The sequence below is a fragment of the Schistocerca nitens genome, chromosome 1, assembly GCF_023898315.1.
Source record: "Schistocerca nitens isolate TAMUIC-IGC-003100 chromosome 1, iqSchNite1.1, whole genome shotgun sequence".
In the NCBI taxonomy this organism is placed as follows: Eukaryota; Metazoa; Arthropoda; class Insecta; order Orthoptera; family Acrididae; genus Schistocerca; species Schistocerca nitens.
In genome coordinates this window covers 162,967,912-162,986,096 of record NC_064614.1, presented here as the reverse complement: position 1 = coordinate 162,986,096, position 18,185 = coordinate 162,967,912, and the positions used below count along the sequence as shown (strand labels likewise).

General features: G+C 39.3%; 1 protein-coding gene across 3 annotated transcripts in view; it reads left to right on the top strand.

The window, feature by feature from the left end:
* Nucleotides 1–18,185, top strand: part of LOC126244320 (annexin B10) — a 113,980-nt gene that overhangs the window by 86,792 nt on the left and 9,003 nt on the right. For 2 of the 3 annotated variants that reach the window (XM_049948229.1, XM_049948230.1), the window contains exons 4-5: nucleotides 196–400; nucleotides 11,326–11,405. In XM_049948229.1, coding sequence (XP_049804186.1) covers nucleotides 196–400; nucleotides 11,326–11,405 — 285 coding nt within the window. Of the gene's footprint in view, nucleotides 1–195; nucleotides 401–11,325; nucleotides 11,406–12,702; nucleotides 12,718–18,185 lie in introns of all 3 variants that reach the window. The other variant, XM_049948228.1, reaches the window with a different exon arrangement.

The following is an 18,185-nucleotide window of genomic DNA, read 5'->3' as shown; positions in this document are numbered from 1 at the left end:
AAAGGCAATTTAAATTTATGAGGAGACTCGATCAATCCATTCATTGAGTAGTCTTAACTAGAAACTGCATTACAGCTTCTGCACTTATATAATTTGGTATTACGTTCTGGACCATAACTCTCATTAAATAACTGTTGAACCATCTGAAAAGGAAACACTGATGTCTTAAGTTAAATTGTCTCAAATGTTCTACAGGACTTAATAGAAGACCTAAAGAGTGAGCTCGGTGGTCACTTTGAGGATGTTATAGTGGCACTGGTTGTGCCTCATTTTGATTACCTCGCAAAACAGCTCCACAAAGCTATGGCAGGCCTGGGCACAGATGAAGAAACACTTGTGGAAATTCTCTGCAGCAAGACCAATGAGGAAGTAAAGAAGATTGTTGAAGCTTATGAAAGATGTAAGTGAATTATCCTTGAAGAAAATGTGACTTAGGTAAACTTAGTAATGCAGGAAGTGGATTCACAGTATTTCTGCTAATTATTAGAATGCCCTTTGAAGTAGGAAAAAAGATGTCTGGGACCCAACACCTTTTTAAACTCCCAAACTTTTGTTTTGTTTAATAAGTCTTGGGGCTATTTGTAGTGTGCAATGAATACTTTGATTGAATATCTAAAGCAGAGCTGTTCCTGTCAAAAGTGGAACAAAAACTTGCCAGAGCATTTTTGTTGATTATTGTAGGTGAATTTGCTGTGAATTGAAAGTTTAGTACTGTGTGTAAAACACGCATGGAAACCCTGTAATTTCTTTGTTATTGAGAATGCAAAGCTAGGCATCTGCCAGTAACAAAGCAAGCTCATAAAAACAGTTTGAGGCAAGTTTTTACATTATGTTATGATAAACTTTCTGTGTTTTTGCTTTTATAAGGTCTTAAGTTATTGCTATTACTGAAATGAATTTGGGTGCTGTAATGCAAACAAGCCTTTCTTAACACAGTCAAGAACTGCAAATTTTGTCCCATTTGGACACAGTAATACAAATGTTTATATCATTTAAACGTATTATTAGTAGTTCCAATGAAAGTATGTTTCATAAGAAGGAATTAGGAGAGAGAATTGTACATGCAAATAATTAGAAACTTTAATCTGTGAATTATATTTTTGTAACGTGTTCTGTTTTGTCATAGCTTAGAGTTTGAAAACACAGAAAAAGATAAATTATTCACTACTTTCAAATAGTTTCATATTAGTAATTGGAATAAACTTAACAATACTATCATAAGAGATACTAAATTTTTCTTAAGTAGCATCTGATTTTTCAAATATTTTCTTAATTTGGAATAAACCTAATTTGGTTAAAGTTATGACATTCAGGCATTATTGAATGTGGTGGTGGTCTTGAATTGGATTTGTAGCCAAGAAGGTTGACACCACCACCCTTGTACATATAGTTTCAACAAAGCTCACTATGTAAATCATTGTCCATGGAACTGATCATAGCCCACTGCTTCAGAGTCAAATGGGAGGCCTGAGCCAGAGACTTCGAAGATTCAGTGACAAGCTAGGCTGCCAAGGGTAGAGAACTGTATGGTCCTACTGAATGGGTCATTTGTGCACTGCACAGGTAGCCAATAGTGTGCGGTGTACACAAGGGTATTTAGACTGGGTGACTCCATCCAGTCCAAATAATGCTAGCTGTAGGAAACCCAGAAGTATCAGTGCAAGATCAAAAGGAATGACACCCACAGGTGAGAGTATTAAAATCCTAGTGGTTCGCTGCTGAAGTATTTGCAGCAGTGTCAGAGTTTGAAATGCTGATGAAAAGCAGGGAAGCTCACATTTTAAGTATAGAAAGCTGATTGAAACCAGTAATTGATAATAGACTGTGGGGATAATTTAAGAGCGTATCAAATAGATAGGCTGTACGGAAATGGAGGTGGTGTATTTGCACAGTACACATGAAACTCAAACCCACTGAGATAGAAATTGAAGCTGTATGTGAGATTATCTGGGCAAGACTCTGTATCAGGGGTGGGCACAAAATGGTAATTGAATCTATCCATGTCCCACCAGACTTGTCTCCTGATCTAACCGAAAACTTTAGAAAGAACCTCAATTCACTTTTACTTAAGTTCCCCAGTCATACTGTAATAATTGGAGACATTACTCATCCAACAGTCAGTTGGGAAAATTAATATTTCGTACATCATTGGAACGATGAGACGTCCTGTGAAATAGCACAACGCACGTTCTCTGAAAACTACCTATAACAGATGAAGAGCACAGGGAAAGAATGTGATTTGTGAACATTGTCAAATTGTTCAGGAGAGCAATTTTAGTTTGAAACAAAATTTCATGGATACTAATGGACAGAATTAAGAATACAAAAGTCGTTTGGAAGGACATGTTATATACATTAAATTTAATTTAAACCGATTCCTAAAACATTTAAACTGTGATTTTGTTGGCATAATATTTAAAGTAATATGTTAAAACAGGGAAAATGTGCTACTTGGCTATAGTGGAATGCAAGTTAAGCTATATGTTTTGTTAAAAATTATCAGATTATTTTGTAATGGAAAAGAATATTCGGAACAATAAAGATGCTAAAAAGAAACTTCCTGGCTGATTAAAAATGTGTAGAGCATTTACCCATGAAAGGCAGATGACCAGAGTTAGTCTGTATGTCACACAGTTTCAATTTACCAGGAAGTTTCATATGAGTGCATCTTCCACTGCAGAGTGAAAATATCGTTCTGGAGTAAAGATACTTCTTGATGAGCAGTCTGTTATTTTAACTTCATGTGATTAAGTAGTAATAAGAGTAAAATATATCATCACTTTGTCCCTACATGGACTTCTCAGTATAGTGTAAAAGCTTTTGAGTAAAACACTTAGTTTCTTTTCTGCAGTACTCCTTCAAAACCTGGAGGTCTGATACTTTTCTTTTGATGTAGCCAAAGGGCCTGCAAAGAAATTATCAGCATTATATAAAATTATTATAAAACACTATTTTGATATTGATTTTACCTCTCTGAGCAGGAGATGGGTATTTTAAAGACTGCTTCTCTTGAATTTGCTGTGAAGCTCTCACCTCAATTATAAGTTACTAAATGTTGAATGAGGAGGGATATTTTTTTGTGAGTACTAACTACTTGAGTAGTCTTGTTACAAAAAGACCTTTTTTGAATATTTGTTCTTTGAATGACCCCCGATTTATCTTACATTGATTGAGAACCACATCAAAAAGGCTTAGGTTTACATACAGCATGATCTGCACCCAATCTGTTGGAACTTCTGCTACTGCTTATAATGTTAATCACTCCCATATTATTGTGAGTGGTTACTTCCATTATCTCAAAGTTTTTCACTCATGATAATAAAGATACTTTATTACAGTGTCATTCTTGTTCTGACCTGAACATGAATCACAAAAACTTCAAGGAGTTTGATTTTCTTGTGCAATAATTCTGTCTGTGATTTACACAGGAATCAACTTCAGTGGCCCCTTTTCTTCCAATATCTTCAGTGTAAGTGTAGAGTGCTGAAGTTGAATTTCAAAGATAATACTGAAAGGGTAAAAGACAACTGCCTTGTGTAATAGAAATCAGTAGTACTAAAGTTTGGTTAGCATACATTTTTTGGTTGTCTAAGCAGGTTGCTTCTGTTTCATTAAATTTTTGGTTTCTTAAATTAGCATTTCTCTTTCTGGAATAAAATGTTTCATCTTTGACTTTCTGTACTTTCTGATCTATTGTGATATTATTAATTTCTTCGAATACTTTTTTCATGTTGTCCTTTAAACTTCTCAAACATTTCATTCTGCACTTTCATCTCAGCAGTGTACTTACTGTAGGTTGAGCATGTGTCATTCCTTGGATACCCAAAAGCTATAATGAATTTGATGTTAAATACTGTTGTATGCATTTCATGTAACATGTCCAAATTTGAGTCTTTTTCCTGGTACATTTCATTCAGTTTTTTCACCAAAGGTTCCTGTGACGTATGCCTCTTAGGCTTGTCATTGTTAAAATTGCTTGATGTACCTTTAAATGAATGAATGTGATCATAAACTGCCATTCAGATTGTTTCCTTAATTTTCTATGACCTATTTCCATGCTTACTCCTTTGAGCACAAAACTTGTCCACTTCAAAAACTTGAACTGTCATTAATCATCTGGTTACTCTGCGCACTACAAAGGCTTTTCTGCATGTAGGAATTACATGTACAATGTCATCACTTTTCACTCTTACATCCTCGAAGCCGACCTTAGTCTTCATTCTTCCTTGATTGCATTCTGTGAAGTGGAAGTATTGCTATGAGGCATGTCAGATACAATTATTGTTAATTCCAGTCTATCAAATCACTAAATTTTTGTATATTTGAGCTTCCTTCAGCACTTACTACTGCAAAACACTATAACTTATAGCTGCAGTCTTTACCTAGTTCATGTGACTTAATTTATTCATGACTGTACTCATTTACCCCATCCATGTTCTTTCCTGACACTGAGAATCTGAAGGACTCGTTCATCCTCAGATGAAGTGCTCATCATTCAAAAATATAAATAATTAACTATTCAAACTGAAATGAATCACTTGCACTATCAGCATTACTACGTAGTATGTCTCAAAGTAAAGTAATGATTTTCAGTTGCAAGAACAATGCAAATAAAGGAAAATTGTTTCTTGCTTAAACATTGTTTGCCAATCAACAAGGAATCAGAATTTAATACCCAACATTGGACAAAGCACATTTAGCCCCTGTAGCAAGACACACAAGCATCTTCTTTCCCTGCATGCCTAATCTAAAATGGGTTATAGAATGTAGGGTATTCATATCATCACATTGGTCAGTTAACGATGTTAAACAACACATCTGGTTGCATATATTTCATTTTCTGAAAAAGTGGACAAAACATGTTCTTTTCCTGTACTCTTCAGATAGTTCGGAGCACCCGTCATGATCGAAATACATCGGGTGTAGTGACATCAAATAGACCTGACCTCTTTGAGGATGTCCACTTCGAAACTGGTATTGGTGACCATTATGTGGTCATGGCAACAATGGTTACCAAAGTATAAAGGACAACTAAAACAAGAAAGATACAATGTTGAGTAAAGTAAATAAAAAAATTAGTTATGTCATATCTCAATGAGGAACTTGAAACTGTCAGTGTAGGACAGGAGCTTGTAGAGGAACTATGGTTTTAAGTTTAAAAGGATAATTGACCATACTCTGAATAGATAAGTAATTAGTAGAACAGTTCACAATGCGAAGGACCCTCCATGGTGTAAAGTCACAGTAAAGAAACTTGCCAGGAAATATACTACTGCAAAATAGGTGTAGGACAAAACATAGAACTCTGTAGAGATGCTGAATGCTCTCTTGACAGCCAAACATGTTTCAGTGTGTGATGCTTTCAATGACTGCCAAAGCACGCTACGTCAAATGATCTTCCACAGAACCCAAAGAAATTCTTATCATAACTGTAGGCTGTCAGTGGCACAAAAATTAGTCTACAGTCCATATTGAATGAGACAGGAACTGAAATCACAGTAGCAAAGTGAAAGCTGGAATTCTTAACTCTGTTTCCAAATGTTTGTGTAAAAAGAAAAAACCCCCAATTTAATCTTTGTACCACTGTAGAGATTCCTGAAATCAGTATTAGTGTCAGCGGTGTTGAGAAACAATTGGAATCATTAAAATTGAACAAAGCCCCAGGGTCCGAAGGAATTCTGGTGATATTCTAAACTGAATTTTCATCTGAGTGAACCCCTCTTCTAACTGTAACCTATCATAGATACCTCCAACAAAAACTATGCAATCTGTAGAATTGTAGATCATATTTTGACCTCAAACATAATGAGATTTGTTTCACAGAATGACCTCCATGCCAACTAGCATAGATTCCGAAAACATTGATCATGTGAAACCCAACTTGCACTTCTAACATAATGTGCTGAAAGCTTTGGAGCAAGGCAGTCGGGTAGAAGCACTGTCTTGATGTTTGAAAAGCATTTGATTCAGTACTGCACATACACTTAATGTCAAAAGTTTGATCATATGGGTTACCAAGTGAAATTCGAGACTGGATTGAGGACATTCAGTAGGGAGCATGCAGCATGTTATCTCTGACGGGGGAATAATTATCAGATGTAGAAGTAAATTAAAGTGTGACTGATGGAAGTGTGTTGGGGTTGTTGCCGTTGATGTTGCGTATCAATTACCTTCTGGGCCATATTTATAGTAATCTCGGAATTTTTGCAGATAATGCTGTTACCTGTAATAAAGTACTGCCTGAAAGAAGCTGCATAAATTTTGTCAGATGTTAAGATTCGAGTGTGGTGCAAAGATAGAAAACTTGTTATAAATGTTCAAAGATGTAAAATTTTGCCCTTCACAAAACAAAAATGTACCTTCTAACTGTCAGTGAGTAATAGTTGGAATCAACCATCTCACTCAAATACCTGGGTGTGTCAACAATGTAGGAAAAGATCTTATTTTTCATAAACAAGAAACATTAAGTTGCAGACAGGCACAGTTAAGACACTTACACAAAGCTTTTGGCCACAGCCTTCACCAGCAAAACAAAAACGCACACCATTCATTCACACAAGCAAGCACACCTCACACATATGACTGTGAACTCTGGCAGCTCAGGCCAGAATGAAATTATAATGTGGGATGGAAGCAGCAATCTGGTGGGGTCAGGGAATGGGAAGGGGTTGGGAAGGGATACTAGTGGGTGGCTGGTGGAGAGGGATCACTGTCTGGCAGTATGTGCAAGGACTAAAATGCTAACAGCCATGTCAGGAGGTTGTGGGGGCAGTGAGGTGGGGGGGGGGGGGGGGAGAAGGAGTGGGGAAAGATTGGTGGCTGTTGGCAAAGGGCAGTGAACAAAGGTGGTGGGAGACAAGAATGGGGAGATGGTAGGATGGCAGGGGGTGGAAACTGTGGGTGGAGTGTGAGGACATTACTGTAGGTTGAGACCAGGATATTTATGGGAGCAGAGCATGTGTTGTAAGGATAACTCCTGTGCACACACTTCAGAAAAGCTGGTGGTGGAAGGGAGGATCCACATGGCTTCAATAGTGAAGCTGCCATTGAAATAAAGCATGTTACGTTCAGTTGCATGTTGTGCCAAAGGATCGTCTACTTCGCTCTTGGCCACAATTTGGTGGTGGCCATTCATCCTGGACAGGTGGTACACATCCCGATATAAAAATTTGTGCAATGATTGAGACAGAGCTGGTAAATAACATAGCTACTTCCATAGGTGGCCTGGCTGCTTCTGAAGTAGAATAAACCTGTGAAAACACTGGAATAGGAAGTGCTGGGTGGGTTGATTGGGCAGGTCTTGTACTTGGGTCTTAAGGTTGTTGTTGTTGTTATCTTCTGCCCAAAGATTTGTTTCATGCAGCTATCTATGCTACTCTATCCCATGCAAGCATCTAAGTTTCCAAATAACTACTGCAACCTAAATCCTTTTGAACCTGCTTACTGTATTCATCTCTTGGTCTCCCTCTGATTTTTTACTTCACACTTCCCTCAAATGCTAAATTCGTGGTCCCTTGATGTCTCAGAATGAGACCAATCCATTCTTTTAGTAAGGTTGTCCCAAAAATTTTTCTCATTAGTTCTATTCAGTACCTCCTCATAGTTCTATAGTTCCTCATGCTATCTGCTAAACTAATTTTCAGCATTCTTCTGTAGCACCAAACTTAAAAAGCTTCTATTTTGCTCTTGTCTAAATTGTTTTGGAAAGTTTTACTTCCACACAGGGCTACATTGCATACAAGTACCTTCGGTAAAGAGTCCCTAACAGTTGAATCTATATTGTCAAATTTTTCTTCAGAAATGCTTATCTTGCCATTGCCAGTTGTCATTTTTTGTGCCATCTACTTTGTCTTGTTTCCTAATCTAACTTGTCAGCATCACCTTATTTAATTAGACTACATTCCATTATCCTTGTTTTGCTTTTGTTATTGTTCATCTAATATCATCCTTCCAAGAGAATCTTCATTCCGTTAAACTGCTCTTGCTGTCTGACAGAATTACAATATCATCGGAAACCTTGCAACCCTGTCTCACTCCATTCTCAACCACTGCTTCCATTTCATGCCCCTCTACTTCTAACTGCTGTCTGGTTTCTGTACAAGTTGTAAGTAGCCTTTCAGTCCCTTCAGGATTTCAAAGAGATTATTACAGTCAGAATTGTCAAAAGCTTTCTATAATTCTACAAATGCTTTAAATATAGGTTTGTCTTTCTTTAACCTATTCTCTAAAGTAAGTTGTAGGGTCAGGATCACTTCGCTTGTTCCTTCATTTCTCCAAAATCCAAACTGATCTTCCCGGAGGTAAGCTGCTACCAGCTTTTCTATTTTCGTGTAAAGAATTCGTATTTGTCTTTTGCAACCATGACTTATTGACTGATAGGTAGTTTTCACACCTTTCAGCAGGTGCTTTTATTTGAATCACAATTCCAGTCTTTCTGAAGTCTGAGGGTATTTCGCCTGTCTCTTACATCTTCTGCGCCATAATTTTTTCACAGCTGACTCTCCCAGTGCTATCAGTAGTTCTGACTGAATGTCATCTACGCCCAGGGCCATGTTTAGACTTCGGTCTTACAGTACTGTCAAATTCTTCTCACAGTATCGTACCTCCCATTTCATCTTCAATTACATCTACTTCTGTTTCTATGATCTTGCTTTCTAGTTCATCTCCCTTGTATAGACCCTCTATGTACTCCTTCCACATTTGAGCTATCTCTGCTTTGGTTAGGACTGGTTTCCCATCTGAGCTCTTGGTATTCATACGGTGCTTCTCTTTTCTCCAAAGTTCTCTGTAATTTTTCTGTGGGCAGTACCTATCCTTCCCCTAATGATACTCTTCTAAATCCATAAATTTGTGCTCTAGCCATTCCTGCTTAGCAATTTTGCACTTCCTGCCAATATCATTTTGTAGATGTTTGTATTCCCTTCCACATGCTTCAGTTGCTGCATTTTGAAGTCAAACTTTCTCTTTCTATCAGTTAAATTCAATACCTCCTGTGCTAACCAAAGAATTACACTAGTCCTGGTCTTTGTCCCTATTTCATATTCTGCTGTGTTCCTCTCCCCTGTTCTAGTCATCTGTTGCCTGATGCTCCCTTGCAAACTTTAAACAGCCTCTGGTTCTTTCAACATATCCAGGTCCTACCTCCTTAATTTCCTATCTCTTTGCAGTTTCTTAAACTTTCACTGCAATGTATTATTTGTTATTAGCTGTAGATTAGAGTCCACCTCTGTCCCCATAAATGTTCTAGAATTTAAAATCTGGTTCTGAAATCTGTCTTACTATTATACAATCAATCAGAAACCTTCCACTGTCTCCAGGTCTCTTACATGCATACAACCTTCTTTTGCGATTCTTAAAACTCGTGTTAGTGATGATTGAATTATGTTCTTTGCAAAATTCCACCAGGTGGCTCCCTCTTTCATTCCTTTCTCCCATTCCATATTTACCTACTATTTTTCCTTTTCTTCCTTTTCCTACTATTTAATTTTTGCATCCTGTGACTATCTGAATAACTTCTTTTATCTCACCATACATTTCTTCAATCTCTTAATCTGCAAGGTTAGTGGGCATATAAACTTGTACTACAGTTGTGGGTGTTGGTTTTGTCCCTCTTTTAGCAACAATAATGCATTCACTATGCTGTACACAGCAGCTATCCTGTATTCCTATTTAAACCTGTTCCTGTATTACCTCCATTTGTTTTGTAATTATTACCCTGTATTCACCTGACCAGAAGTTCTCTTCCTCCTGCCACTGAACTTCACTAATTCCCATTACAACTTCAAACTATAGATTTCCTTTTCTAAATTTTCTAACCTACCTGTGCAATTAAAGGATCTAAATTCCACACTCCAATCCGTAGAATGCCAGTTTTGTGCCTCCTGATGGCGACGTCCTCCTGAGTAGCCGCTACCCGGGGTTCTATTTAACCTTTGGGTTATGTTGCCCAGGATGATGCCATCATTGTCTAATCACACAGTAGAGCTGCATGCCCACAGGAAAAATTACATCTGTAATTCACTCCTGCTTTCAGCCATTCATAGTACCAGCACATCAAGGATGTTTTGGTTGATGTTAAAAGGCCAGATCAGTCAACCATCTGAACTGTTGCCCCCTGCAGCCACTAAAAAGACCACTGTCCATCAGGAACCACAAGTTTCTGTCCTTTAGACAGATACCTCTTCGTCGTAGTTGAACCTACAATACTGCTGTCTGTATCGCTGAGGCATGCAAGCAACCCCACTGATGGCAAGGTCCATGGTTCATGGAAAGGGAATGTTATGCCAGAACTGTGAATAAATGTTCGTGAACACAATGGGAAATATGCAGAATGTTGTTGTATTCTAAAAATTGGTTCATGTCTGTTTACAACTGGCAAAATGTTCAAAGTGGCATGGGTAATACACGAGGCTCAGCAGGAGGGAGTTTGTTAAAATAATGGAAATAGTTGACAAAATCAGTTGTATAGTTCAGTTTTGCAATATTTATCTGAATGTTCACTAAGTAAAATATCAGTAGAATTGGATTCTATTCACACACAAAGAAGGTGCCATTTTATTGCACATCTGTGCTAATGCCAGCACTTTAATATACATTGCTGCTGCTTTTGTTTCTGCTGCTATTTTAAATTGTTCACAGGCATAAAGTAAGTTTGATCTTTGATACTGAATCTGCACCAATTCTAGTTTATTAATCAAAACAGTTCAGAGATTGGCAGTTTCATTTGGTTTTTACAAATTGGGGAAGATATTGTTATGAATATGGTGAGTTGGGATATGTCAGCTATTAAGAATTTTTCACAGTATCAAAATCTTTCACTTAATTTTGTTCAATTTTCTGGCCTGAAGACCAAAATACTTTATATGGACTGTTGTGATAAAATAAGGAAACATGTTCCTTGTTCCATCAGGCTGTGTAATAGTTATGGTTTGACAGAAACTAGCCATTAGCCATTTTAACATTAAAATTTAAGGCTTGTAGCTGGATCATAAATACATTTTTATATTATATTTGCAACTGTTCTTTCTCTATTGATACTGCAGGGATATTGATCATGCAGATAAGAATAAATTTTATCCGTCATTTGCAATTGATTTTTTATTGTTTGATAAAAATGTTTCACCTAATCATATCAAACACCTTAATGTTTTGTTGAGGTTCAGTCTCTCCTCCCCGCATATGTAGGCTAATTTAAATCTGTTTTATAGAACCAGGGAACATGATTGGCACAAGTAGGTGAAATATTTTTGTGAAAGCAAATTGTATATAATCATAGGTTTAAAGTTTTAAATACTTTTGCCACAGTTAGATTCTTTTGGTCCATAGTGTACGACAGACCCCTCGCTGAGCATTTGTGCAGTGAAACATCTGGGGATTTCCGCCGTCTGCTGACACTGATAATTACTGTAAGTACTTATTTCACCATTTATACCATATCTCAAATGTGCTAAAGTATAGAAAAACTGTTTGTAGACAAAACACATTCCCATTACATAACCACGAAGTTGTTCTCAAACAGCTCTAGCTGCCCCATCCCCAACCTCCCCTCTTGCCAAAGTTAACTATGAATCTTGAACAGATATATTTATAGTAAACAAATTAGTATCTCTACAGGAGGGTTGCGACAATTTTCTGTGCTACCTAAATTAAGGAGTTTACACACTGGCATTTGTGGTTATCACTGTAAACCCACAAAAACAATTTTGTAGGAAACATGTTTTGCCATTTGTACAATGTCACTTTGAGTGGATAGGAATTCTAAGTAAGAAATTTCCTTGTTCTCCCCCAGCGTGGAGAAGTGGCATGTGGTCCTCATTGTTGTAGGTTAAATTCCAAAACTATGGCTGCAGTGCCTCATGAAAGGAAGACATTTTGTGTAATGATTTTTGTCTGCCAGATGATATTAAACTCTTAGTTCCCTCATTGTTAAAATATATTCCACACACATTTGTCATCCAGAGGACAGATGAACACTTAACACCCAAAGAGGTGGGGACCTTGCCCAGGACAACAGTATATGATTTTGTTGCTCACTGAGAGTAAGACTAAATTTAACTTTTGATACGGTGATAGCCTTAGAACTGCGCAAACGGTTAGCAACATACGTAGTGAGTGGACATATGTCCATAAAAAAATCCTTGTTCCTGATGCTTTTCAGTAGTTATTATTGAAGCTGAAGGACTTCAAATAGTATGCTACCTACAACTTGAAGGCAATTTTGTGCAGGAAATAATAATCCTCTTGTTCAGGACCAGGGTTTTAAATACATTTTACTCCATTGCATTGAAAGGAAGATTGTCTTAAATGACTTGATTTTCAGATAAATCTTTCTAGAATTGTTTCAGAACTTACATACCTTTGTTTGAAATGTTGACAGCTATATAAGCAAGTAGTTTTGACCTAGTGAGGCAGTGCCACAGTAATGATTAGCCTTACTATGAGAAGAAAGTTTTGAAATTAATATAATAACACTACCACTACTATTACTACACAAGTCTTGTCACTTCATGTTGTGTCAAAGATTAAAATGGAAAAATATATGGAATTACAGCTGTGAAGTAGTGTAATGCTATTATGATTCTTGTAGTCAGATTAAGTGTTAACTTTACCTTCATTGTATAGAAAATTAAATTCATTCTTGTACATGTAAAGAGTTACTATGTGTTAATAAAATTTACTTGTGCATGCTTTTCTCTGATGTAGCGGATGATTACAGATGTGAGTTTCCTTCATATACTTATCACTAAGTGTTTGTAAGAGCACTTCATATGTCACTGTGTGGACTAACATATTAATAGCATGCATGTCAGTAACCAAGGAAAACTGTAACCTATCATTGATAGAACTTTCGCATTTATAACTGCAGATAACATAATTCCAAGATGATTACTGAAAAAGGATGGAGTGGAATCATGGGATCCACCTGTTATGTGGAAGTAGGGAGACAGATTGACATATTTATTCATATAATATAAACTATATTTCATGAATTCACTGAAATGCAAGATGACTTCTATGCTAAGCTGAGTGAGATAGTACAGTAGTTGTGGTGATCTGCTAACTTGCTGGAGAAATGTCTTTTAAATCCTTGTCTTCCATCCTGACTCAGGATTTCTCTAGTTTCCAGGAGTTAGTTTAGGGAAATTGCAGGATTTCCATCCATTGTTTAATGCATTTGATATAGTGCTTTCTGCTTATTTGGATGACAGTGAAAAGTTAAACTCCAATAACAAGAGTCATTGATTTAATATTGTACTCTTCTTAAAATAGTCTATCATCCTTAACATACTATTCATGAAGGCAATGGAAGCAATACTGTGTTTATCATGAGAATAAACTTGATGTAAACATTACACCATATGTTATTTTTAATTTGCTGGAATCTCATTGGATTTTATCTCGCATGGAGTGAAGCAAGCTGACTTGAGTAGTCAGGTATGAGGAGGAGGATAAGTTTTTTGCTGTGTTGTGTGCAAATCATCTGAGATGTAATATGGGCAAACATTTTTACCAGTACACTTGACTTGAACAGCTCTGGGTTGCCAGTTAGTCAAAGTATCCTGCAAAGATTTGAGAAGTTGAAACGTAAAGAGATGAACAAAGAAACAATATAGCTTCGAATGTCTTTTAATTTTTAAAGGGAATGAAGTAATAATGAGCAGAACTTCAGAAGTACCATATGCTTCTTGAGGACCAAATGGAAATTATATCATTTGCTCGTTCTTAACTAACATAACACTGTAATTTAAAAAATTGATATAAATTCCTAACATGGACACACACTAATTGTTCTGCAGGAGATATGTGTGATGCAAAAGTGTATTGCAGGGATTTCACCATATAGGTAAATGATTCTCCTAAAGATATTACTAGATATTACTTAGTCATTTGGTATTATCTCAATTCCTTCTGTAAATGAATTTGAGAAAGGTTTCAGTACTGTAACTGTTACCTCTACATTGATAAAGAAGTCCTCAACAACAGGCTCCATGAAGCCAACCAAGCACCACATTTTCTTCTCTTTTTATGATGTGCTGTCTGTCATGCCACTGTTCAGCAGTGATGTGTAAAAAACCTTTGGGCATTTGTTTCTTTGTTTGTTGGCTTAAATATTTTACTTTCCTCAACAAACCCTGTAACTTAGCACCAGATTGATTGTTGGGTTCATACTGCAGTGGTATGGTGGCAACTATAGAAAGGCAGCATTGAAATGGTGTGCTCAATGTTGTGAAAATTGTTACTGTCCATGTTTCCACAAGGCGTGTCACTATTGACTTCTGTGGGACCACATCTGTGGTATAAAATGCTGGAAGTAGTCCAAATAGTGTTTTTAATTTTCTGTCCTAAAAATTTGATTTTTTATGGTTTACTAATTAAAACAACCTTCGTTAACAATCTTGGATGAAATACCAATAATGAAGAACTTATATTTGCAATGAAAGCTTGAGTTCTGCATGCAGTATGTAACTAGAAACAATGTGTGTTTCAGTTAAAATCATGATTAGATATGTTTTTATCAGTATATGTTTGATGAATTCTACATTTAAAAGATGTAACTATTGCAACATTAATTTAAAAAAAGAATTATTCAAGAGAGACTGGAGCTCTCGATCAATGGATTGTTTTGGATTACCAGTCTACAACACCATTTCAGCTATGCAACCTATATGTTAAATGTCCTTATATCTAGTGAACACAGTTCTGGGAAAAGTTCTAAATGATTTTTTTTTCTGTAAACTTCTGAAAATAACTGAAAGTGCCGTATCAACATTAAGAATGCTGTATTTGATTGGTCCTCTGGCATCGCTTCAAACTGCTGGTAACCATTAAAAAATAGTGTTGTGAAGTACCAACACTGACCCAAGTTGTCAAACGTCTGTTATAGAACATGAGCTTGCACTGTCCCGGTCCTCTGCTCCGGGGCCAGATGCCATTCACGTTCAGATGCTGGCACACCTTTCTCCGGCGGGCAAAAGCTTCCTTCTTCGTACCTACAATCGCGTCTGGACAGAAGGTCAGGTCCCCATGCATTGGCGTGACGCCGTCGTTGTTCCTATACCCAAACCCGGGAAGGATAGACACCTTCCTTCTAGTTACCGCCCATTTCTCTTACAAGCTGTGTCTGTAAGGTGATGGAGCGCATGGTTCATGTTCGCTTAGTTCGGATTCTTGAATCTCGACGGCTACTTACCAATGTCCAATGCGGCTTTCGTCGCCGCTGGTCCGCTGTTGACCACCTTGTGACCTTGTCGACATTCATCATGAACAACTTTTTGCGAAGGCGCCAAACAGTAGCCGTGTTCTTCGATTTGGAGAAGGCTTATGATACCTGTTGGAGAGGAGGTATCCTCCGCACTATGCACAGGTGGGGCCTACGCGGTCGCCTGCCCCTTTTTATTGATTCCTTTTTAAAGGATCGAAAGTTTAGGGTACGTGTGGGTTCCGTATTGTCCGACGTCTTCCTCCAGGAGAACGGAGTGCCTCAGGGCTCCGTCTTGAGCGTAGCCCTTTTTGCCATCGCGATCAATCCAATTATGGATTGCATTCCACCTAATGTCCCAGGCTCTCTCTTTGTCGATGACTTCGCGATCTACTGCAGTGCCCAGAGAACATGCCTCCTGGAGCGCTGCCTTCAGCGTTGTCTAGACAGCCTATACTCATGGAGCGTGGCAAATGGCTTCCGGTTCTCTGAAGAGAAGACGGTTTGTATCAACTTTTGGCGACATAAAGCGTTCCTTCCGCCATCCTTACATCTCGGTCTCGTTGTTCTCCCATTCGTGGAAACAACTAAGTTTCTAGGGCTCACGTTGGACAGGAAACTGTGTTGGTCTCCGCATGTCTCTTATTTGGCGGCCCGTTGTACGCGTTCCCTTAATGTTCTTAGTGGTTCATCTTGGGGAGCGGATCGCACTGTCCTGCTTCGCTTGTATCGGTCCATAGTCCGATCGAAGCTGGATTATGGGAGTTTCGTCTACTCGTCCGCTCGGCCATCCTTCTTACGCCGTCTCAACTCCATCCACCATCAGGGGTTACGTCTTGCGACCGGAGCCTTCTACACTAGTCCCGTCGAGAGTCTTTATGCTGAAGCTGCCGAATTACCATTGACCTACCGGCGCGACGTACTGCTGTGTCGGTATGCCTGCCGGCTGTTGTCTATGCCCAACCACCCCTCTTAAAAGTCCTTCTTCGCCGATTCTCTTGGCCGTCAGTACAGGTTGTATGTGTCTGCCCTGCTGCCCCCTGGAGTCCGCTTCCATCACCTGCTTCGACAATTGGATTTTGCCCTCCCTACCACCTTCAGAGAGGGTGAGAGCCCGACACCACCTTGGCTCCAGGCTCCGGTTCATATTTCTCTCGACCTCAGCTCACTCCCGAAGGAGGGTACTCCGGCTGCAGTGTATTGCTCATGGTTTGTCGAACTTCGTGCTCGACTTGCCAGTCACACCTTTATTTACGATGATGGTGTCAGCTGTGCCTTTGTCGTCGGGGCCGCCACCTTTAAATACCGGCTCCTCGACCAATGTTCCAGCTTTACAGCCGAGCTTTTTGCTCTCCATCAGGCCGTTCAGTATGCCCGCCGCCACCGCCATTCATCGTATGTACTCTGCTCTCTCTCTCTGTGCTCTCCAGAGCCTTGGAGCTCCCTATCCAGTCCATCCCTTGATTCAACGGATACAGCAGTCCCTCCATTCTTTCGCTGATAATGGTGGTTCTGTCAGCTTTCTGTGGGTTTCTGGACATGTAGGAGTGCCTGGGAATGAGGCTGCGGATGCTGCAGCCAAGGCTGCAGTCCTCCTGCCTCGGCCAGCCTCCCATTGTGTCCCGTCATCTGACATTCGTGGGGTTGTTTGTAAGAGGCTTGTGTCGTTGTGGTGGGATGCTTGGTCATCCCTCCAAGGAAACAAGCTCCGGGCAGTAAAACTGCTCCCAACTGCTTGGACAACCTCCTCCCGACCACCTCGGCGAGAAGAGGTCCTTCTGACCAGGTTGCGGATTGGGCATTGCCGGTTTAGCCACTGCTACCTGCTCTCCGGTGACCCAGCCCCGCAGTGCCCTTGTGTTCAGGCATTAACAGTGTGCCATGTTTTATTGTCGTGTCCCCGCTTTAGTCAATCTCGTGTTGTCCTGTCCCTGCCATCTACTTTACCAGATATTTTAGCTGATGACGCTCGAGCAGCTGCTCGTGTTCTGCGTTTTATAACTTTGACTGGCTTGTCCAAAGACATCTAACCTTTTTACTTACTTTATCTGCATCTTTGTCAGGTCTTTCTGGTGTCCCCCCCCTCCCCTTGAGTTTTACTAGATTCCATGTGCTCTAACAACAGTGACTGGGCGCTAATGACCTCAGTAGTTGAGTGCCCTTAAACCCCACCAAAAAAAAAAGTCTGTTATATTAAGCATAGGGTACACATCAGTTTTCTGGGTGAGGAATTGGTAATCACAACAGAAATGATATGCTCTGCCACCATCTGTTTCTTTTTTTTCTTTTTTTTTTCCCCCCCCTTCCTCTCTGTTGCTGATCTATAAACCCTTTCACAATCGGCTGTACGAGGTGCGTTCAAGTTCTAAGGCCTCCGATTTGTTTTCTAATTAACTACTCACCCGAAATCGATGAAACTGGCGTTACTTCTCGACGTAATGGCCCTGCAGACGTACACATTTTTCACAACGCTGACGCATGATTCCATGGCAGCGGCGAAGGCTTCTTTAGGAGTCAGCTTTGACCACTGGAAAATCGCTCAGGCAATAGCAGCACGGCTGGTGAATGTGCGGCCACGGAGAGTATCTTTCATTGTTGGAAAAAGCCAAAAGTCACTAGGAGCCAGGTCAGGTGAGTAGGGAGCATGAGGAATCACTTCAGAGTTGTTATCACGAAGAAACTGTTGCGTAACATAAGCTCGATGTGCGGGTGCGTTGTCTTGGTGAAACAGCACACGCGCAGCCCTTCCTGGACGTTTTTGTTGCAGTGCAGGAAGGAATTTGTTCTTCAGAACATTGTCGTAGGATGCACCTGTTACCGTAGTTCCCTTTGGAATGCAATGGGTAAGGGTTACGCCCTCGCTGTCCCAGAACATGGACATCATGATTTTTTCAGCACTGGCAGTTAACCGAAATATTTTTGGTAGCGGTGAATCTGTGTTCTTCCATTGAGCCGACTGGCGCTCTGTTTCTGGATTGAAAAACGG